Here is a 23,781-nt window from a genome sequence, read left to right as displayed (position 1 = left end):
TGGGACAGAAAGGGTCAACACTTGATTACTGAACTGAGAAGGAGGACAACGGGTGAGGATGCAATTGCTGGACACTGGTTTCTTGTCCGTGTAAGAAGGCAGCGATTTAAAGGAATCCACAGTTGTGTATTCGTCTCATGATTGCATCCAGTGACTATGTTAGGTACGGTGGGGATGAATGGCCCTTTATAGACCGTGGTAAGGAATGCCTTGTCTGTGGGGGTCAGTAATGCCAGTCCCTTCTTTTTGGATGGCACAGAGCACTGTTGTGGGGGGAGGACAGGCAGAACCGACATACGCGTGCCAGCACGCTTGGGTGAAATAACACCCTAATGAAGGAAAACTGTTTGTGCTGATGCTTCTCCGCTGCCCGTGCATGTTGGTGTCAGTGCTGGTGTGGGGAGCCGGGATGAGGGAAGCCAGGCTGTTTGTCAGCCCTCTGAAATCGGTTGCCTGGCCTTTAAACTACACCAGGGACACTTGCGATAAGAAGAGCACATGCAGCCTTTTTAACTGTGCAACATATCCCATGATAAGGTTGCAGCTGGAAGAGGCCGTCTTGTTCTGGCACTAGGGGGAAATTAATTCTATTCACAGACCTGAGCTCTGTCTATAGGCTCTATACAGCTTTACTTTTTAATGATAGTGCTGTGACACAGAGGTTCTTAAACTCTTCACAGCATAATTTTCATGTTGAAATTGATGAGAAATACCATGTTTGTCTGGCTAGCAACTGTCTCAAATCAAGATCTGGCAATTTTTGGTGAGGATGCAGGTGTGAAACTGAAGGAGTGACTCAGATGTGTACTGCTCTTATTGCTTGTCTTACTGTAGTACTTCAGTCTGTGCTCTTGGTTGTTCCAGGTACCGTACATTGCCATGGTAAGGAACAATACCACCCCCACAGAAGCTATCTGTGCGGCTGAAACAGCTTGGAGGGAGGAAGTGGAAGTACTGTTACCCTTCCATTGCACAAAAGTGACTAAACTGAAGAACTTAAATGATTTACCTTCCTGAACCACAGCCAGCAAGCACACCTCTGTATTGGTGATATTTGAAAGTTAAAGATGAGCATTTATGTCTTCGGGGCTGTGGACCCCCCGCCCCAGCTGGTTATTCTGCCTGGAGCACAAGTTCTCATGCAGCTTGCAGTACTGGTCCTTTCCCGTGTTGCCCTCTGGAGAGGGGGGGGGTTCTTGTTGGACATTGGTGAATGTATAGAGAAGGTACCAGCATGGAAAAAGACGGAAACAAAACCCCATAAAGTGGACACGCTATGCCTCAGTATACTTCCCAATAAAAAGCTCTCACTGAAATCTCTTATACTTTAATGACTCATTCTCCTGTATTTAGAATGTATTTGCAATTAAAAACTTTTAACTGCAGGGGATAGCAAATGACTTCTCGTAGCTAGTTTTGCATCAGAAGTTCAGGTTGCTTTAAAATGTGGGAAATTACGGTTGAAAACATAACTTACTGATGTCATGCAAGTTTGTGGAAGAATTGGGTACAGGATGCTTGGTACATTGCCCTTTTTACTCTATGCTTGAACTTTTGAAAATGCTGGGTTAGGGCTCTCTGATTGCATCATGCAAGTCCCTAAAGAATGTGGTTTATAGCTATTTTCTCAGAAAGAGTTTAAAGGTTTGTCATAATGATCCAGAAATCTAGATTTTATTACGACTTCCAGAGCAAAGATATGTTGTAACTTAAACCTGTAAGTAAAGTTACCTGGCATTAACTCGTAAATCATTCAAAAGAAATGCATTCTTATGTGCACCACTTTGGAAATTTCTTATTCACCCAGAGACAAAGAAGGAATGATTTCATACTTCTTCAAAACACAGAATCATTTAGTCTATAGTATATTCTTTTTACTTTGGTTTAAGAGGAATGTTTTGCCTGGTAGCAGTTAAACAATAGTGAAGAATGTTGCTTAGGCTCCTCTTGTTCATAAATAGCTTTTACAACTGTTAGCCTCTGATGTAATGGAAAATAAGTGATGTAGCACAGGATTTTCCTAAAAATGCATCATTGTTATCTGTGTACAATACAGAATGTGAGCAATGTCCTCACTGAACAATGATGAGATTGTTTTGTTTCATCACTGTCTTGCGTTGTAAATATTTACACTGTTTGGGAAACACAGGCTTTCATTGTCTTCAGTGTAAATTTATGCATTTGTTTTTAATAGTATTTATTAATTTTAAAGATAAAAACACAGAGCAATTTTTCGCTGGATTTCAGAACTGATTTGGAGTTTCGTGACCCCCAAAAGGATTATAGTAGAGAATGGGAAGTGATCATAAATTATCCATAGGTGTTACATTATATCATGTGGACTTGTGTACTAGACTAGAAATTTGCCTGCAAAATATGTTGGTGCAGATTTCTCTCACTGGTCTAGACGTGTATTAGTATGTCCCTCTTTCCATTTGATTATAACCTTCATTAACATTTTCTTTTAAAAACCATCGATCATCATATGGAGTGCTTTGCCAAATCATTATGATCAGGTGGGTGTTTTTCTCAACAGGTTTACTGTTATTCTGGATGTCTGGGGTGTTACCTTGTCCTTGACATCACTTGCTGTCTTTCCCTGGCATGGGTTTTGTGGGTTTTGGCTTTTGCCCATGAATAGCAGGGAGGGGAGTGTTTTTTGTATCCAATGGATGTACTGTGGACCCTTCTGTGCTGACTGGAGGGTGATCTACAGTTGCAGGGGACCATCCGCAGCAATCTTAGTGGGCCGTTCCCAAAGCTGTATTTGCAGTAATTTGACCTTTTTTATTTTCCTTTAATTTAAGAATTTCAAATTGTATGAAACCTCACCACTGCTCTCTCTAACCATTTCTGTAGGTTAGTAAGGCAAAGATGCATTGACTACTGTGTCACCAGTGTGCACACTGTGATGGAATCCATGTAGGTTACTGCTGTGCAATGCTTTTGGACACATAATGAAGAAGGAAAAACAGCTTTTCTCAAAAACTGTAGCAATAGGTGTGATACTATTGCGTGTTGTTGTCTGGCAATGGATATTATAAAGAAGCAAGTCATTATCCATATCTTTAAGAAAAATTGCATTTGAGCCATGTGATTAAGACGGCCTAATTTTTGCTCTGCAAAATTAGGGTGGTGGCTTCAGTGCCAAATCGGAGGGAAGGATGCCTCTTCTGGAGGGGGGCATTAATTTCTCAGGAAGCCAGTCTCTACTCATTGTGGGACTGTTGATGGGATCATGGCTAAGAGTGATAACAAGGCAAGTCCCCCACGTGCTGTGATATCACATCCTGCTTGCAGCAAAGCTGTAAAGAGTCACAGCTTGCAGTGTGGTTCACGTGCTAGACCTGCTCTGTTCAGAAGGTGTGTTTAATGTGAAGGGGTGAGGTGAAATGGCAATTAGCTAGGTGAAAGAATGAGTGGCACCCCCTTATGCAAATGGATTTGGAAATTCAATGGAGCAGGTAGAGCAACTTGCTGGCTGAGAAAGCAGCAGCCCTGGCTGTTGGCCTCTCCCAGGCCCTCACCGTTAGGGCATCCCAGTGTAGAGAATGAAACTTCTGCTTTACCTCTGTTTCTTTTTGCTTGTTGTAGTTAGAGACTGGCCCAGGGATTATTGCTGATGTTATTACGGACTGTTTCATCAAAAAATATACAGGGGGAGTACTTAAAAATGTGCATTAGCTAGCAGACCACTGATGTAGTTACAGAAGTTTTGCCTCTGTAGCAGGAGCTTACTGCCCGTGCGTGTGTGGAGAGCGCCTGGCGCTTTGTTCTTTCCTCAGGGCATCAGGAATGATCGCTGATGCTTCTGATGCAGGTAAGTTGCTATTAGTAGTATAAGCGGACAAAAGCAATTTCTTTTTCCTCAAGGGACTGTAATGACTGTATTATTTTGTTATTGGAACAGAGGAAAGTGACATTTGTTTTCTTCTGAATGCTACCAAGCTAGTTCATAATTGCATTTAGTAGCTGATCTGATTTGAAGGGAACAGATTTTAAGGAATCTGGTTTTCAGAGGTGCAGATCCTGCTCAACTTCCACTGAAATCAAGGAAGGGGTTGCTAAGAGCCCTGGGACCATTATTTATTGATGCTGTAGGTTACAACTAGACAAGCAAGCTGTTATTATGTTTGTAAAAACAATCATATTCTTATTTTGAGAGGAGTCAGCCAGAGCTGGCAGATATCTCTATTTCTCTATGCATTGTGTGTAGTCTCCAGCTATGTATTCCTGTATATTGAGAAGCTTTCAAAGGGGACATGGGGAACATGTAGAAGGATCTCTTGTCCCCTTCCTAAGTATTTCTTTTGATTTCAACTATATAATAACATGACTTTTTAATTATTAGAAGAAAAATATTTTTAAGTCTTGAAGCTGATTATTTTTAGGACACTAGCAGGTGGAGGAAAGGGGGAACTGAGATAATAAAGTGAGAAGTTGCAGCTGAGCTAGTAAACAATGCAAGATATACGGGCAGAGGCATCGCTATAAATAGCAGTAATCCAGAATTATATCTGCCTGGTCTGAGTGCAAGGGTTCTTTTTACTTCTGACGTTATACTAGCCCTGAAATGTGAAAGGTACTGCAGGGAAAGAAGTGTTAGTTTCTCTCCCTTAAGCTTCCTTGATTAGATTTGTTTGTCAAGTTAACAAATACATGTGAAGTGCATGAGCCTTGATACCATCTCCTAAATAATGCTGTTAACAAAGTACTGATTAAGCTACAGTAAAACAAAATGAAATGCAGATGTAGGATCCTTCTTTTGAAAATGCACATCTGTCAGCTCTAGAAAAGGATTATGTAAGCTACATTAGTAGGGGAGGAGTCCGGACAAGCTCAAAATAAAATAAATAAAAGCTTCCAACTGCAGCCAACACAAGCTAATAGGATTGGAAATATTTGCAAATATGGAAAATGTAGCGTACAGAAAGTAGGCATAAGCCGTATCCAGCTGAAATGCCAAGGTAAGTAAGCAAAGTTAAGATGCAGACAGGAATTTGCTAAGGTCACTGGTTGAGTGCTTCTGTTACCTTCAGAACAACAACAAAAACAAAAAACCCCAAACCAAAGGATTTTTATGTTTATGGGGCTTTAAGACTTCACATCAAGACCTCCAGCAGGAAAACAGATTCCAAATCTGCATTAATAGATTATTTCAGGTCTCACTAGGAGAAAGTAAGACAGCTGATAAACACGTTATACCATCGTGCAGCAGTCAGAGGTTTCTTCAGAGGGTTTCCATTCCTGTTTGGGTTGGTCAGGTTTTGTGCTGCGGAGGGGAAGTTTCAGAAGACCAGAGTTCACAGCAGCGATCCACAAAGGCTGGGGCAGCGCTTCCCAGCCTGCAGCTGGTAGGTGCCCTGAAGTCCACAAACCACGTCCGTTCCATGGCAGGATTGTCGCGGCAATGCACAGTGCTGCAGTGTCTGGATTATCTGGACAGCAGGGATCTGTTGCTTTGTTTTTAACCTGCCCACTCCCCAATGGATTATCAGACCATTGACCTATGTGATACAGCTCGCTGTCATTAATGGGGGCTAGGGAAGTTGAAGAAAAGTGTGAGAAGCCTTGGGGAGGCAGGAATGATTCAGAGGTGAAATTCCTTCCAATTCCCTTCTGATAGCGACTATCATCTTGCTTATGCCACAGGTTACAAGGTTTATCTTTCATGCATGCAAAAGACAGATTCTTTTATAATTCAGAATGCCTACTGTACTATAAATAGGAAGACAACTGTGATTTGTATGCTATTATTTTTTTTTCCCCCTCCTGTGAGTAAACCAAAGCATGTGTACACACCTGCATACATCCTCAGGGTGCATTTCTTTTGTAAGGCCTGTGTACATCTGCAGCCAGTGCCACTACAGCTCCAGACTTCTGCTGAAGTTCTCCAGTATATGCTGTGTAGCAAGGGAATATGGTAGACTTTCTGAAGTGTAAATGACCTCACAAAATCTGCAGTTCATACTGCATGTTTTTAGATTCCGGCAGATAACCAAACCACAGACAGGAAACCATGATTTGTGCTCACTTGCCCCAATCTAGCTGGGAATTCTTGGCAAAGGGCTGTTTAGCCTTTATTTTGGAATGTGTAATGGGCAGAGAAGCTGCAGTGGGTGACAGGTGAGGGACGACAGAACAGTTTCCTCCACTTGGGTTCTTCTAATGGCACATCTCATTCTAACAGTCCAGCAAGTCACAGGCTGTTAGGCTCATCTCATGCTGATTTATGTTCTTGTTTTGTCAGTGGGGAAACAGAAGTCCTGGTGGGGTGGGCGATGTAAGTGGGGTTTCAAATGGTCTCCCAGCTGCTTCTGCTATAGTGAGGGTACCTGTTGTTGTCGGTTTTCCCATCTCATGTACTTAATGCTCATAACCCAGGGGAACCTGATTTTCTGCTTCTGTTGCTGTCAGGAGACCTACTGCTCAGGGGAATGCCCCAGCCACCAGGCCCAAGTCACATGCATGTCTTTCCTTCCTTTTTTCTTCTTAACTACCTTCAGAGACAGTTTGTCTCATTTCCTCCTGCAGCTTCATGGTCCTCATGTTTTTCTGCAGGAAACCTCCTTGGGCAAGAACAGTAATCTGTATTTGTGTCTTATTGGCTGTTGGCAGCATCAGTAAAGAAATCTGTAGAGGGCCCAGCTATGAAAACAGGCTTAACTTTATTATTGTTTGCTGAATGCCCAAACTCTAAGAGGTTTTCTTAAGTATTTTCTTCCAGTGAAGAATATGTGAACACCTATGGGGGCAGGAGGAGAACAGGATCCCTCCTTCACAGGCAGATGACCACCCTGCCTATGGGACCTGGCTGGTGCATGAGCCCTCTCCCTGTCCTGCCATCCCATGATTACTTCAGCTTTCCAGGCAAAAAAGAGCTGGAAAGCCCTTCTTCCGTGAACAGTACAGCATCTACACCGGTGGTCATGGGACTTCCTTTGCATGTGAGGTTTATGAACCGAATCCCGCACAAGGGAGGAGGAAGTTGAGCCCTTATCTGCCACCCTCTGGGTGAGTGTACCCAGCTGTCGGGTGGAGGTGCTGCTAGCAAGGAGGATCCCTTACTTCGTGTGAGGGATGGCCTGAACATCTAGCTGGAATCCTGAAGACAAGGGAGTATCTAGGAGCAGTCCCCTTGCCTTAGCATTTCTTCCCTGGGGGCCTTTTTGGCAGGCCCCCAGTTTGATGTGCTTGAAGCATGGATCCCTCTTCGCAGGTGCCCAACTCCCCACCCCTGGATCAGGGAGCACGTGGCGTTAATTTAGCTCTGGAAAACGTCCTGTGGAGCTTGTCATAACTTGCTTTGTGCTGAGTGGCATTGCTTTTCTGGCATCCTTGTCTGTTTGCACTTGGTACTGCAGATGGTCCGTTGACTCGTGTAACTTTATCCTTTAATTAGCACTGTGGTGTTAACATGCTTCAGGTTGATACAGACGGCTTCGAGTGTGTGCGTTGTTAGGGACCTTCCAGATTGGGGATGCTACAGTGTGGCATCTGGGTTAAGTTTAGAGCTTTTTCTAAGCCACTGTTGAACAAAGGCGGGCTTTATTAGAGCATCTGCCATGCTTCTTTACCAGAGGAGGACTGTTTCACATCATCTTTGAATACCTAATTGGATTATATCTGCTGGTTGAGCTCTTTCAAAGAATTCTAGCACATGCTATCCTCGAAGTATCTGCAGGAAAAACTGGTTGGACTTGTTTGTCATGATCAGAGGGGTTTAACTATGTTTTCTAATAATTTTCCTTGTTCTCTTTATGGTAATAACATGTCCTTGCCTGCAAGCCCAGAACCCTTCTTGGGCAACACACAGCGTGGAGTCCATCTCCTTCCCCTTGGCTCAGCTACCGCTGGCAGTAGCACAGAACATATTACCTGGCATATTTTTCATTGGAGCTTAACGTTCCCTGGATTTAATTTCCTTATGTTTTCTTGGGAAAATACCATCCCTTCCTGCTTTGTTTATTGCAGTTTGATATTCCTGTCTCAGCCCACACTTACCTCTCCTCTGGCTTGGCTCCTTCCTTTAGAGGATGAAGCTAAACAGGTGTGTGGAGGACGCGGGGAGGTTCTGTGTTTTCTCTTTGTGCTTTAAGCTGAAGTTCAATAGTGCTGGTAAGTCCGATGTTTCCCTCTGTCCTCCAATAAGGAAGTGTCCTTGTGTTGCTTGTTTGTGCATATAGATGTGTTTTGACTTTAAAATCAGTGATGCCTAGAAGTTACGGAGGCATTGCCTTCAAAGCTTTCATGCATGCTTTATGATGCGCCGTCTTGGCATCTATGGAAGTAATATAAATCCTGACCACGTGTCAATAACGCTTCTGAATTTGGCTGAGCACTCTAATGGGCAGATAGCATCATCCAGCAAATGGAGTGTGTGATTGGGAAGCAGCAGGCGTTGCCTGCATTTTTGTTTTTGCTCATGACTTGCTCTATGATCTTTGATAACTCTTTCTCCCTGAGTGGAAAGAGAATACTGAACTATCATTCCCTGTATAAAGTGCCTTGGGATATGTAATTAATTTTTTTTGCCATTTAATCAAAAGCAGTCGAAAGATTTGATCCTGTTTTCATTTTACACAACTGCAGTACTCCTGTGGAGTCTAATGGAAATAGAACCAGATCGGCATCTTTCGCAGAATCAAAACCCTAGGAAGCTTTGGCCTACCTTTAAAACTTCCAATTAATTAAATATTAAATTAAAATATGTGTGCAATATAAGTTAGGGGTATGTACGAAGTGCTAGGCTATACTACTTCCAAATTGTTAAGCAACATAATATATAGGCCATCTACCTATTCTCTGGTTTCTGCTGTCACAGATTCAAAAACAAACAAACAAAAAGTTGATATGTTATGGAAACAGAAGAACAGTGCATCATCCAGTTGCCCTATTTAGTATAGTCCCTGCTGTGTTAATTCCCCTCTAATCCTTTCTTTCAACACAGCTGATTGTGTCTCATTTGTGGCAGGTTACATTCCAAATAAACACTCCATGATCCTACATGTTTCAAAAAGCTTTTTATTTAATGTAACTTCACTAATCTAATAAAAGGTATGGCTAATTATGCCTGCCTTTCAGATTAGTGTTGCCAATTTTGGCTAATTTATGTCTATCACTGTCTTTCCTATGTGTAATGCTTCCCTGTTGTATTACTAAAAGAAGGATAAAGTGCGTGTAGTCCAGTAGATTCCCAATTCCTAGCAAGGGATTTTTATTATATTATTCTCTAATAGCCTTAAGAAAGGAAGAGCTCACGTGATTGCATCTTCCTGTTGCCAGCTGGTACATGTTTATATGAATGACAGGAGCCAAATGCAGGCTACTGACTGTTTTTATCCAAAGCTATGGCATTCGGGCTGATTGAGGACGATGCCTGAGGCAGTTTGATCCAGTGTGCTGGGGTTGGCAGTTTAGGACACTATGTGCACAAGCTTTGCTCTCTGCACCTCCAGGTAGCACGTTCCTGCTGCTCAGCTTGGAGAGCTGCTCTTCCTCCTCCTCCCTATCCACACAGACTCGGGCGTGATCCCTGCCCTCTGGCTCTGCTCTCGGACCTCTTTAAGAACTGGTTGATGATTTATTTATTCATTCATTTGCATAAGTTGTGCTCTGACCTGTCTAGTTCTAGCTCTTTAAAACTCCAGTGTCTTTTCTCACCCAGCCAGTGCACCCGACTCTCTCTTGTTCAGAATCCAAAGAGAAAATAAGAAGTGTGCCTTGGTCCAGTTGGTGGCTTAGCTTTGGTTTAGAAATAATTGCATTTCAAACTACTTTAACATCATCTAATATTTTTATTTTTTAGGTACAAGGCCTGACAATGGCACCAAATGAGCGCTGCCTTCAAGCCTCCTTCCTGTAAATGATAGGACCAAACAAGGCGGTGTGATGAACATGCCACTGCATCAAATCTCTGTCATTCCAGCTCAGGATGTTACCTCTTCCAGAGTCTCCAGGAGCAAGACCAAAGAAAAAGAGGAACAGGTACTGTCAGATAAAGTTATCTAAGTATAAAATGATAGGGGTTATCAAATCAGACCTGATTCTGTTCCAAAACCCCAACTCCTTGCATGACTGCTGCTTTTAGTGAAGATGACTGTTACCAAATTAACTCTTTATTCTCGTATTTGCTATTTTAAAGCAGCTGGCTGCAAAATTCCAGAAATTGTTGTTGAGTAACTTCTGCAGAATGCAAGCTATGACCTTCTATTTTGCGTAAGAATTCAAGGCAGATAGGGATTTTGGATGATGGCTCTAGTACTGTTGTCACAGAAGCTGGTACAGGTGTGTATTACCTTTCTAAAAGAAAAATAGTATGGGGTGTGAAACCTTATATGCAGCCATGCATCCTGTTTTCCTTTGCTCTTGGCAACATCTAGTATCCATGTTGTCATTCGTATTGACTGGAATATCACAAGGAAGGAAATATACACCCATACGTATACTTACTGTGCTGTTTTCTGGAGATATGATTTGTATTCTTAACTTGGGAGCATGTGTGTGAATGGAATAATTTTGAGATCTTGTTGTGGTGCTAATGAGAAATGGAATGCAAAAATATCTGAAGTATCTAATGATTGTAAGTGTAATAGAATCTAATTAATAGGCTACTTAATAATTTTTAATAGCCTACTTTGTCTAGTCTTCATGTGTCAACCTTATTTACCCCCGGACCATGTGTCTGATCAAACCCAAAGACCTCAGTGTGCATTGTGCGTTAGTGTACACTGTACTGCATTGAATATTACATTATCTGTCAGTTCCACAGAAACCTCTTTGTGTTTTTTTTAGCTTTACACTAACATAAAATCAGGTCAAGAGAACATTCACGTTATGGTACAACTGCAGGGCTTGTTTTGTGTCCTGCTCAGCGATGGTTAACTCTGAGGAGATCGAGGGTGATACTGATTACAGATAGGATGTAGCTAAGTACAGAGGACTAGAAAGGCACTGTCATGTTACAGAAAGGGATTCACTTAGACTGACTTTGGGTAGGATAAAAGAAGTTGCTTCTGATGTGTTAGGATCATCTGCCCTGACTACCCTTCTCACCTGTCAGCTGTCCAAATCGCACCAACCAAAGTCACCAGTGAGTCAGTAAAAATAAATTCTCCCATTGTTGTTTTTTGGCATCTTCTCCTTAGTAACATCTTAAAATGGATTCTAGCCCTTCAGATTCTTAAACCAGTAATTAATGAGGCTGGCACACTGCTGCTTTTGGTTGCCAGGACTAGGCAAGAAGTTGTCTTCACAGGTGAGGTGCTCTAAATCCATGAAGCACCTTGTCTCAGGAGTCCGCTGGAGTGTCTCACTTCTCACCTGTCTCACGTAGTTGCCATCTGGGCAGCTGTCTAGGCAAGAGGACTCCACTGTTCTTCCCTGCGGTCCCCTCCCATACAGAAACTCTGCGCTGAGAGTGAGTGACACAGCCCCTCTGCCAAATGCAGGGCAGTGCTGTGAACTGACTTCCCTCCCCTGGGGTGATGGGGATTAGAAGGCCGACCAGATCAAAACAACTTGTGGTAACTCTGACCATGCAATGAGCCCAGAGGTGGGAGTCCCAAGTCTCCTCCTATAAACCTGTTCTTCATTTCTGACACAGCGACTTCAGTGGTAACAAATCTCCCCTGTGTTTCCTTCATGATAACTAGTTGAAGTGTTGATTATTGTTTCCCTTGCCAGGCTGCTATTGTACTTTCATGCCTTGGGACATTTGCAACAGAACAGAATGTTTATTTAAACTTGTGCAATATTGCAGAGGAAATAATGGGGACTGGGACTATGCAAGCAATAAATTAGGCTAACCTGGAAACACTTCACGTTTCCCAAGCCTTGTCCTTCCTGTCTCCATAAGCATATTCATTCATCCCCCAAGTGTCCTGTGTTCTGCCAAAACCACAGCTGGAGCAGCTAGAGTGCCGGGTGAACTGCCTGCCGTCCTTGATGTGCAGCTGTACTGACGCTGCGGCTACTCCTGTGCACGTGAGCCACAGCCTGGCCCCTGGGCGCTGCTCCCCGCTCCTGCAGACTGCGTTGCTTCTGGTGTTAACCTTTAGTGCTGGATCTAACGAATGAGCTGGAGGGCAGTCAAGTTGTTAATGTGCTGACTTTGACCAATCCAGTTAAATTTTCGTATTGCATCAGTTAGGACATTCAAGGCTACTTGCTAGTCAGAGTCCCTGTCAACCCTTTTGGTGCAATCAGGACCCATTGGCCATGACTGTGAGTTTTGCTTATATTTAAAGTATACAGTAAAGGGGAGATGGGGTGCAAGAGAAAGAAATTGTAGATTATTGCTGCCTTATTTTTAATCGCTTCAAAATACCTGTTTCCTGTTTGGGGTAGAAACCACTGCAAGATAAAGAGCAGCATGCGGAGCGAGCATGATCCTGTGTTGAGCAAATCTGCTGAGCAGTTGTAGATTATTTTTGTGCCCTAGGTAACGTCTGCTGTACAAGAGAAGGACACTAGGTAAAACTGAGAAAGGAGGCATTTGCATTTCAGTTTTGTAACTTCAGTACAAAGTCAGTGAAACTTCAGTACTTTCACATTTCAGTTGTGTAACTTTCTGTTACGCAACACAGCTCGCAGTTATTTCTCCGTGTTCTGGATGGCCTAGGTACAGTTCCCATGGATTTCTGCAAACACATGGAACAGTTTTTCCGGAGCAAGTGCAACATTTCACAGTTCGATTCAAGTGCTGTGATTTTCTAACCTTACCTTTACTATCTAATAGAAACAGTCCTTACCTTTTCTGTGTAGGAACAACAGTAAGCACCTCAAACAAATGTGTACGCTGTGGTCTTAAAATGTTTTGAGTTGTACAAAGACACTTGTCAGTCTGAACAAAATCAAACAAACCCCAAACCACAATCAAAACCAGTATTACTACTTCAGAGATAAATATGTAGGTTTGCTTTGTAATACCAAGCTGTGTTCTTAGACCAAGTGCATTGCCAGGTGTGTGCTTTGTAGGTTGAGCACTCACGTACGTATCTCCCGTTTATTACCAAGCTCTGGTGAAAGCCAAGGTGAATAAGGTAGAGTGTCAGCTAGCAGATGAAATTTTGGCTTGCTTTTGTTCTTGCTATTTCAAATGAGACCTTTGGCTTGTCTGTACCTATGTCCTGCATCGTAAGAAGTCTTTCACAGGAAAGGCTCAAGAAGCACAGCGGCGGAAAATAAAGTACCAGCGTGCCTAGAGAGGGAACTTTGCCAGTCTGTGAAAAATCAGTGTTTGTCGTATTCCCCAGAAGGAAGATGCTTTATATCCTGTTCTCTTATCTTTTGTGATTATGGATGTGTTTAATTATCCTCATTTGTAGTAGAGGTGCAGAGGAAAATTTCTGAAGCTGAACAGTTCAGATCTCTTACTATTTCTTCTCTTTCATGCTTCTGGTCAAGATGTAGCTGTTGTATTTCAGGTTAAGGCTTGACTGGTTTTAGTAATAGTTTTTCTTGCTACAAGAGCAGGTTTTCTGGGCTAATGATTTGTGACTAACAGTGAAGAACAGCAAGAAATCCTTACCACCTTTATCATTGCAATCCAGTTGCTCAAATTGCGTGACCTATAGTCCCTAGGTATGCCTCATGGCAGATTAACGTGTAGGTTCAATACCTGTGGAAGTCTGGGGCAAAAATCCTACTGAATTTGAAGCGGTGGTAAAAGGCAAAGCTCCTGCCTACCATTTCTGTTTTAAGTCCTCAGTGATAAGTATAAATAGCAGAGCCTGGAAGACTCGGATTCAGGTTAGTGTAATTTTCAAGATTTGAAATAGCTGAAAACTGTGGTTAACAGGAATCTTTCATGAAACTTTGTCCATTTCCCCAGTAAAAATGAGGAAGGTCATAAAGGGATTATTACTCTTGCATTTAACTCAGATGAACTGTTAGCTTTAAGGGCTATTAATAACCATCATGAGCTTCTTACTTATCCTTCACTAGGAATAGCTTCATACTTACCTGATATAAGGGAGAGTCACTCTATTGTTTGGAGATGCTACAACCCCCCAGCCCCTGTTTGGTGGGTAACACGCTGGCAGCGATGTTTCCTAATGTATCCAAAAGCTCTCAGGATTTGGACTGGAAATGAGGAACTGATGCTGGCATGGGGTTGAGGTGTTGCTCTGGTTTTGTTTTGTTACAGCATTGCCTATTTGAGGGCTTTGTGCCTCACTTGCTGAAGCAGACTGATGTCTACCACAAGTTCTTAGAAATGTTACTGCAGTGAGTGAAGCTCCCTGAGCAATAGCTTTTACACTGCTCTTCTAAAAATGTGCGAGTAACTTCAGAACCATGGCCTTACGTGCTATGATCTCTGCAGATCTCGTAAGCGGATCAGGGATGGACAGGATCAGTGTTTGAGTGAGAGATCATAAGATGTTGGTGCAGTCATTTTGGGTGTGCAGTACTCTTTCTGCTCAATGGCCTGGACCTGGGAAGCAATACTGAAGTTGTCATCAAAGATCATGTAGCATTTATCACAGAAGCAGATGAATGTTCTAGTCAAATTTTAAACTTGCTAATTCCACTTGATCAACCGAAACTCCCTTCTGTCCTCTGCTCTAGAGGAACTATCTTCTTGTCTTCCAAGGGCTGTGTAGTATTACTGGCTGCTGTGTGCTCAGCAGAGATGCTATGATCATCTCAAACATCTCCAGGTGCTTCTCAAAGCTGTCATCTTGGAGATACTGTAACTACCTAATTTGTCTGGATGAAATTATGGTGAGAGAAGTACATTGTGATGCATCTTGCTAAATTTATTCTGCCTTCTTAATGATCTCTTGCATCCTATAACAGGAAAGGCACTATGGCCTATTGATTCAAATAAGCCATGTCCTACTGGAAAAGCAGGACTTACTTGAAGAAAAAAAAGCAATAGATGCATTTGCAGGAATTTTTAGTCGTAGATCAGCAGCGCAATATAAAGGTGGATGCTTTATGTTGTTGAATCCAGCGTGACACTTTGAGAGCTATTATATTGTTTTCAAGATACAGAAGCATTCTGTGACCTTTTTCATTCACTTTTTGGACTTTGAGCTGTGAATGTGGGCTCTGACTGGCTGAACTTGATCCAAATACTCAGGCATTTATAAGGCTGTGTGGGTGTGTTTGGTTTTGCTTGCCCATTGAACCAAATCATTCATTAAGCAGCCAGGCTGGAAATCCTTTGAGAATTTCACCCCTTATTATTTTTATACTGAAATTTGTGTGTTTGTGTGTAGCTATGTAGTATAGTAACGCTGTGCCTGGCATTCTTTCTTTATTAAATTGGCTTTGCACAGGAACTGGTTAACCACTGGAGAATTTCTGTCTGAGTATCCTTTAACTCTTCCATGGGAAGCAGAATATGTCCCTTGCTGTACTGCTTACAGGCTTAGCCTCAAAGTGAGAATTGCAAAGTCCTTTCCTGACAATTCAAACCTTGGCTTTTACTTAGCGTGTTTTTCAATGGATCATAAAGCGTTTCTCAGAAAAAGATGATGTCGCACTTCCCACTTTTTAAAAAGTAGCAATTAGACAGTTTTTTGACAGAGCAGACAACCTGTGACAGAAGCACCCCTGAAGAGCTGCAGTGAAAATGCTTTCGTTTCTGCAGTCTGGGAGCAGGCAGGAATATTTCCAGATGACTGAGACGGTTGTAACATCCTTCTGAATTGTATCCCTGCAGCAGTGCTGTCATGCTGAGAGCGTGGTATTTCCATGGCTGATTTCTATGCTAAAACAGACATTGTAGTACATGTCTGTGTAGGAGCAGGTACCTGAATGTACTCTCACTCCGATTACCTTTAGCACGTAAACAGTCTAGTGTGGAGCACTAAGCAAATAGGAAAATTGCTTGAGAAACTGCTTCACACCAAATGGCTCTCTTTTCTCCATGGGTGCACTTGTGCACGCTTGAACACCACCCTGCTTGTGATCTCTCCTTTTGGTTATTAGGAGAGTCATTCTTGTGCTTGTCAAGACGACTTAACTGTTACTTGCATCAAACCCTTCCTGGGCATAGCACTTTGCAGTTGCTGTCGGGTGCCCCTGCGAACGCGCTCTCATGGGGCATTGCCCATTTCTTTACTCCTACAAATGTCTTGGCATCTAGTGGTGGTGTGAATGCCTGAGGTGCTCCTTCTGCCTTTGCCTGCCTGCCTTCTCCCCATGGGCAGTTGCCAATGTTCCCGCCACTTGCCAGCTTCAGGGCTTTCTTCTTCTCTCCCATGTGTTCCTGGCAAGAGCACCGCTAACCTCCCCTTCTGTGTGGTACCTGGAGACCTGGCAAGAAGCACACAGAGTGCAGCCAGGCCTGGATTAAAACAGTGGAATTTGGGATTTAATTTGTTTGTCTCTTACTGCCCTGCTAGATGGTGTTGGATGAGTCCCTTGAGTGCCTGCACTACCATTCCTCCCATCTGTCAAAGAGGGCTAGCACTGCCGACTAGTCTTGCGAAAGGATTCAGGTCTACGGATAAAAGCTGAGCAGCTGGAAGTGTTTGCCACTAGATCCTTTGAGATGACTGCTTTGCCAGAGTCCCGCTCTGCAGCCAGTTCGGCTGAGCTGGCCCAAAGCTCAGCTGCAGAACGTGGTGGGCATGGGGTGCGTGGAGAGCGGAGGGGTCTTCCTCCTGCAGGTAGGCATCGCTTGATCTCGGTCGCCGTGATCGTGCAAAATGCTGTGACCTTCCCAAATTCTGCTCTTTTTGTGTTTGTGTGCAGGATAGGAAGCTGGTCCTCTCAAGCCCTGCTCTTGGGAGCTGGAGCATGCTGCTTCCCGGCAAACCCCTGGTGAAGGGGAGAGAGAGGAGGCAGGAAGCGGGAGGGAGGGAGGAGGGAGCTGCTCCCTCTCCAGCAGTCCTAACAAAAAAAAGTCGGACCACGCCGTTTGATTCTGCATTGTGTTTGTCTTGGAGTGTGTACAGCATGTGTGTGTTAGGAGAGGAGCAGATGCCTTTCGTAATTCATCTCCACTCAGAAGCCGAACTGTGGGAAGTGGTTTCTGAAAGGGATTTGAAGGAGGAGAAAACCCTTTCTTTTAAAAATTCAGTAACCATTACAAAAACTAACAGCAGTTGATACAGCAGCAGAGGTTTTTTTATGTAGTGATGCTTCAGAGAAAAAACTTCGGAAGTTTTGAGTTTTGCTGTTTGCTTGTAATCAGACTCATTTATATATGGGATTTAATTTTTTTATTTTTGTCTGTTTTGATTTTTGTCTGCTTATTGCATGTGAACTCCTTGCTTTGGTGTCTCAAGACCAGAAACTTGTAGTTAATTATTATGATCTGTAGCTGTTGCATTAACCTGAATCCTTAAACCACCTCTCTGATATTAACACAATCTCTGTCTAGCTTTCACTAGCAATTCACTTGAACAAGCTGAGCATCATTCTTAGAAAAATACGATTTCATAAAAGAAGTGCTGGTGTTTAATTATGTGATAGCCTATGTTTTGGTGGTGGTGTTTGGCAGGTCTGTTGATGTTTCTGGTGTATGTTAATGTGCAACAGCTTTCCATAAAGGGAGCCCTGGATCTGAGCTCATGATCTTAGAGTTATATTTTTTCTTCCCTGGCAAAAGCATGCTTGCTTGTTTACTTTCTAACAAGAAGTGTGTGTCAGCCATGATCCCATAGTGAATTGTATATGCATATAAATAGCTGTGTCTGTACAGAGTGCCTCTGAAATCATCACAGCTCCACAAAGGCACGGGTCAAGGTCCTACTCATGCTTTGCAGTGACTTTCATCATCCAGTGGCTATACTGTTTCTTTAAAGTGATGCTGTCAGGTTCCTGCAAACTGATTTTTAAAGCTCTTTGTTTATTAAAGGTAATTTCTGTAAATGAGAGACACCAGAAGTACAGGGTTTTTTCTCCTATAGGATGTTTTGCCTCATGCATTGATGCATAGTGAGTGACTTTGTGGCTTTGCTCTTTCAGACCAGTGTGTTTCTTTACCTGGTGAAATACTTGAAGTAGGTTGGGGTTTGGGTGGTTTGGGGCTTTTTTTTGTTTTGTTTAGGTATTTTTTTGAGAGAAGAACAAAGACATAACAATTCTGCCAGGGAGGCATGCTGTCGTGTGGTATCCTTGTACCACAAGTACTTGAACACAAGTACTTGAACTTCAAAGTTTTTAAAACTGTGTCTAGCTTTCAGGTTGCTGATTTCCCTTTAAACCCTGTACCCCAGAGGTTTAAAGGTGTAACTTCTGAGAAGTTATATATAGCTTTAGATTTGCACACCTGAACTTAGGTAATTCTGCTTGGCCTTTATGCCATTTATGAAGAATTCTTGACAGGGGCAGGGGGAAGTTATTCTTTAGAAATTGCTCCTCCGTGCTTTCCTGAAATCTAAGCTCTTGAGAGTACAGCCTTCTGAGTCAATAGTCCTCACACCTAGAAACAAAATCCACCTTTGGGATCCATTCAGCTTCTCTTGGTCCCAGAAGTGACGGCCTCTCATCTGCTACTAAACGTGTTTCTCTTTGGTAGCAGACATTGCTCCTGTTTCAGGAAGTTGCTTATGGAGATTTTCCATGACAGCCACAAGTCAAAGCACGCTTTTATTACTGAGCAACCCCAAATGTGCGTTCCCTGTGGTCAGTGGCTGAAATTCAGAGTTTCATTTTCTAGGAGTCAAGAACTGAATTTTGACATCTTCAAAGACAAAGGGAAGAATGGGATCACCTATTTGTGGAGGTTTAAGTTTATTTACAACCCAATTCTCTCTTCTTGTAAATAAGCACTACTTTGATGTTGATGCAAATGAGTAAAAGTGGCCCATTTATAATTTTTTCATATGCTTGAATGCAGACTGCATCTGATTCCTTGTGGACCTGACAACAGGTGGCTGTGTCAGGGACAGGACTGTCCTCACGTCTGCAGCATTTGGCTTCACCCCTGCGTGAACTGCACGCTGTGTGCTCCCACCGTGTTCTTTAAGGGTGCAGCATCTATGGTGTTCCTGGAGGCAAGAGTCTGGGACCGTGTCACTAAATGCTTTGCACGCACATTATGCATCTGTCAGTGTAACTGCAAGTGTGCATGTTTAGCACAGATATTCACGTACTCAGATGCTATGAGTGTGGAAACAGTTTTTGGTATAGTTTTTAACATTAGAACATTTTCAGTAATGAGTTTGTATCTTAATCTTAGGTTTTTCAGAAACCTTATAGTAAAGAAATGGGATGTCCATCTAAATTTTTTGTGTAACCTACTTGAGTCTATAATGAAGCTGGATTTGGAGACACAGATTTCCAGTGTGCCTTACTGTCTTGAAGGATTATTGCATTTCCTACTCCTAAGTACTTATACCTTGGAAAATCACTACTCTAGATCTCACAGACATAGAAGTATTTATGGCTATTTATCTCTAAGAAATCAATCAGATTTTTTTTCTAACTCTCAAGTCAAATTCACTCTCTGTGTTAACTGGAACTAATGTGTGGTTGTGTTCATTTAGTTAAGTATATTGTACTTAATATCTCAGTGAACCTGTGGCGTTTTTGGAAGAATTTTTGGCTCAATTTTTATTTTTAAAGTACACTCTAAATTGCTTTAGGTGTGAAAAATTACTCGCTGCTTGATGTTTTTCAATTAGCTTATAAGCAGGCATTTGTAGTTGTTACCTATTCTTGACTCGCTTCCAATATGAGATGAAACCTTAGAGATCTACAGTATCTTTATACAAAAGCCAAAAGACTTTTTTTGCCTTTGCTTTCACCTCCAAGCCCATTCTTCAAGGAAAAAAGGAAAAAAAAAAAAGTATGTTCTGTTCCTTATTTAATGGCTCTTTAGCACATTGTTTGTGCCAATTGTTTTTCCTTTGGATAATACGCTGTAACATTGGAGAGTATATCGTCCAGTCTGCGGAGCATAGGAGCAAGAGTAGGTTTTGTCTGTGATTCTGTTGCGGTTTTGCAACCCCTCTGTATCACATTCTTATTGCAAACAAACACGGAGATCTTGTCAACAGGGAGGAAAGTATCAGAACCATGTGTGTGTTACAAGTCTTTCAATTCATTCATTCTTCTGATTACAGGTTTAACTTTTACTGGAGAGGTCTTATTCTAGGTTTATACATTATTAGCAACTGTCTTCATGCAGGATTGTCTGTGCAAGATATCCACAGCTTTAATAGACATTTTGATCTTTCCACAAAGGAAACAGGTTTATGTGGCATGTCAGCTAATTTCAGTCATCATTCCCGTATTTATGTAGGGTTGTTTACCCTTCATCTCAACCTTCTTGGACAAGCTTCGGTATGCCCAGGAACTGAGGCAACAGTATATAACCACATAATTAAATACCATCACCCACACGTACACACTTAATTTATCCAAGAGATTGTCTACCGCTCCAGGATGTACCAGATTTCTTTCCCAACCTAGAGGTTAAGACTGCCAGCAGAAATTTTGAGTGAAGAGGCACGTGATGCCTCCCTGCAAGCTGGGATTATCCCGTGACTGCGTAAGGTAGTACCTCCCAGCACCCTCGATGCTGACACTGAGTGGGAGCTCCTCCTGGGAGTCCCTGCCTTCCTCCGACACCAGCATCCAGCCGCGTGTGCCACTCGGCAGCTTCCAGCTCTGCCTCTCTGCCTCGTCTGCTGGCAGTCACCGCTTTAACTACTCCATGCTTCAGGTCCTTTGTCTACACGGTTGTATCATGAGGATTGTTCACATTAGCTAATATGTGTAATGGGCTTCCAGATGATTATTGAAAATACTGACTAATGCCTGGCTTAGCGCACTGATCTTGTGGAACCAGCAGGAACATCTTCATTTGATTCTCTGTTGACAAGGCCAACTTCAGATCTGCCAGGAGTCAGGTCTTCACCATTTAACATGTTTTCCATCGGTATTGCTTCTTCCGTTTTTAGGTGGAAAAATTTGGGAAAAGAAATAAAAGGGAATGCCTCACCATATCAGACATAGAAAAGGTGGGAGTTTTAGTGAGCTAAAACAGACTACTAGGGAAATGTTAATAGGAGACGACAGGCTGGCAAAAAAAAGCCCAGATGGGGCGAGCATGTCTGAAGCAGGACGGCGCTTTCTCCCGGTCACATCCTGAGCTCAGCTGGTCTGAGGGATGTTTCTTCTGCAAGAGTTAGCAGGGAGTGGGTAATGTGCCCAAGTATTAGGGCCTTCTTTTACACCGTTTGTTCCGTGTGTTTTGGAGCCTGAATAAGTAATGCCGTTTTGAAAGATGCTTTCTAATGGTTACTAGAATGAGCTGACTGAAGTATAGGAGCTTGCAGTTTCCATGGGAAACTGGGCCTTTCCCACTAATGTGGCTGGAAGCAAGCAGGCAGGAGCTCAGAGACACAACCTGCATTGTTCCCACTGTATCATGTCCATGCCATGCTGGTTTGTTCTATTTTTTTTCCCCTTATCGTCTGTAAACCTCTGTTTCCGTTTGAATGTAGATACAGCAGTGAGCACGAAGCACTGCTGTTGCTCGTAGGTTTATAAGCATTTTGAACTCGCCCCAGTCCACCCAGTCTCATGCCAAGTAGGACCAGTGGCAGCTGCTTATCTCCTGGAAGCGTTCCCAGTTTTAGCCTCTGCCCAGCCCTGCTGCTCTACCTCCAGACTGCCAGGAATCCTCCCGCTGCCCCCAGGAGAGATCGGTAATATGTGTTGAATGTGCTAGACATCATCTCCAGATCTAAGTATTTGCTTTCAAGAGTTCTGATACCTGGGTCTAAATGTTTTAGCAATTTGGTTGGTTTCAGTCTGACCTTTGCGACACAAGCCCACCCGTAAAGGAGCTAGCAGGTAGCTAATCGTTACAAGAGCCCTGCAGTTCCTTAAAGACTTCTCTTTGACCTCTCCCTACCTCTGGTGCTACAGCCACTCATTTAAAGGAACTGCTTTAAAAGTGCCATTCTCCAGTACCTCATCCAGCAAAACCCAGATGTGTTTCCTCCAGCCCCCTCTGAAATGCACTCTCACGATTTATCGTCTTCCAGCAAACGTCCACGGTGGTCTCGCCACTCACACGTCCACCTCCGGCAATTCGGCCCCAGGCTCTGGTGCCCTCGTGCCATCTGTCCCCAAGGATGATGTGGGGGTAACCAGCTGGAATACAATAAGTAGATGGTTGAAGTCCTTCTTTAAGACTGACTTCTGTCTTGCTGTCTGTAGTAAACATAGCCAAGGCACACACAAGTCTCAGTGGATTAGAGAGTGAAGGAAGGCAGATGAGATCAACCCATTTTTATGGCCCTGCTGTTTTTCAGTTCAGACGTTAAGACAGAAATAACTGTAAAGTCTGAGGTTCTGGTTTATAACCAGAATTTTTTGGGGTGTTTAATGCAGAGCCCTGACCCCCATGTCTGTTGTATCCTTTCTGGTGAATTCTTCTTGTGCAATATTTAGGTGGGTTTTAGCTGTCGTGAGTATTGAATCTGATCTTTTTTTTTGTTTTGGGGTGGGTTTTTTTTTTGGAGGAACTTCTGAGGAAGCTCTTACAGTTCCTCTTTATAACAAAGTTCTGTTTTTTACTTTTTTTTTCTTAGATTTCTCAAATGTTTGTGAAAGTGTCTTAACTAGTTCCTACATGTGCAGTTTTGTTGGGGAGAACTTGTGTGCAATCCACTATTCTGAACTTGGCCATATTTTCTGAGGCCAAAAAGCAGAACAAAGAGCCAAAACTGTAGATGTGAGGGGAAATAAAACCATTTAGGAAGCTCAGTGTGCCCCTTAGCTGCTTGGCCTTTTCATTTCATGTTCAGTCACCCAGTTTTCTCTAGTCTGAAGTGCTTGTTGTTGGTTTGGTTTGGTTGGGGGTTTTTTTCTGCAATCAATCTTTTAATGCTTTTTGGAAAAATTCTTCAGGCCATATTGTTATACACCACTCTTGTTTTGTAGGTGCATTAGTGACACCCACAGTACTTGGGTAAGCACCATTATATTGCTTTGCAGCATTGCGAATTTACTGTTGCAGTGACAAATATTTTAATTAGGCACAGGCAGCAGGCAAAAGTCAGCTCCTACCCGCAGGTACTGCTGTCTTTCTGCCTGTTCCATGGAAACATGGGATGTTATGTGGTACTTGTTAACACTTGGTAGAGAGTTTGGATACTGGTGCTAATTTCATTAAAAATAGATACAAAATCCTCACTTCTTTTTTTCCACTGTGGAATTCACATAGGCTCAGGGAAACATCTGCTGGATCAAAGTCTGTTAGCTCCTTCAGTGTGTTCCTGGTTGCTGAAACTCCTTCCAGCCTTGTTTGTTTGGGAAAAGTCTGGTGTAACATTGGATCTGAGCAGCTTGCAGCATTTCACAAGCTAGAGAGGAGCAGTGCAGTGCTTGCACAAGCAATGATTATGCGAATTCACAGACAGGAAACACTGCTCAGTATTTAACATCCCGTCTTTCCCCATTACGCTTGTGCCATCCAAACTGGTTCTTCCTTCCCTCCACCCTCCTCTGGGGTTAGACCTGGAAAATGCCCATGAGTTGTTCCCAGGCAGTACCGACTGAGATGGTTGCAAACGAGGTGCTTGGGCACACAGAAACTTGGGAGAGAATATAACAAGCTAAAAATGTGACATAAATTGTCCCTGGATCATGACTGTCCTTTCCTAACCTGTGGCCAGGGAGGACCATAAATGCTCATCCCACTGAGGGTGTATCTGCTGCTTGAGATGCACTGCAGAGAAATTCCCACCTTTACTGTTGTTATTTTACTGATCAGGGGATAACTAATTTTTTTGTATTGCAGGTTTCAATTCAGAATAGTTGGGTTTTTTTTTCCACCCAGACATCAAAGAAGTTCTGATT

At 42.8% G+C, this 23,781-nt stretch overlaps 1 protein-coding gene across 5 annotated transcripts in view; it reads left to right on the top strand.

Moving 5' to 3' along the window:
- Positions 1-23,781, top strand: part of MARCHF8 (membrane associated ring-CH-type finger 8) — a 100,786-nt gene that overhangs the window by 12,302 nt on the left and 64,703 nt on the right. For all 5 annotated transcript variants that reach the window (XM_072870793.1, XM_072870797.1, XM_072870794.1 and 2 more), the window contains one exon: positions 9,809-9,987. In XM_072870793.1, the coding sequence (XP_072726894.1) occupies positions 9,892-9,987 (96 nt within the window). In that variant the 5' untranslated portion in view covers positions 9,809-9,891. The remainder of the gene's footprint in view (positions 1-9,808; positions 9,988-23,781) is intronic.

Source organism: Ciconia boyciana, chromosome 8 (genome assembly GCF_034638445.1).
Source record: "Ciconia boyciana chromosome 8, ASM3463844v1, whole genome shotgun sequence".
In the NCBI taxonomy this organism is placed as follows: Eukaryota; Metazoa; Chordata; class Aves; order Ciconiiformes; family Ciconiidae; genus Ciconia; species Ciconia boyciana.
The sequence above is the reverse complement of the archived record's forward strand: the minus strand, read 5'-3'. Positions and strand labels throughout refer to the sequence as shown.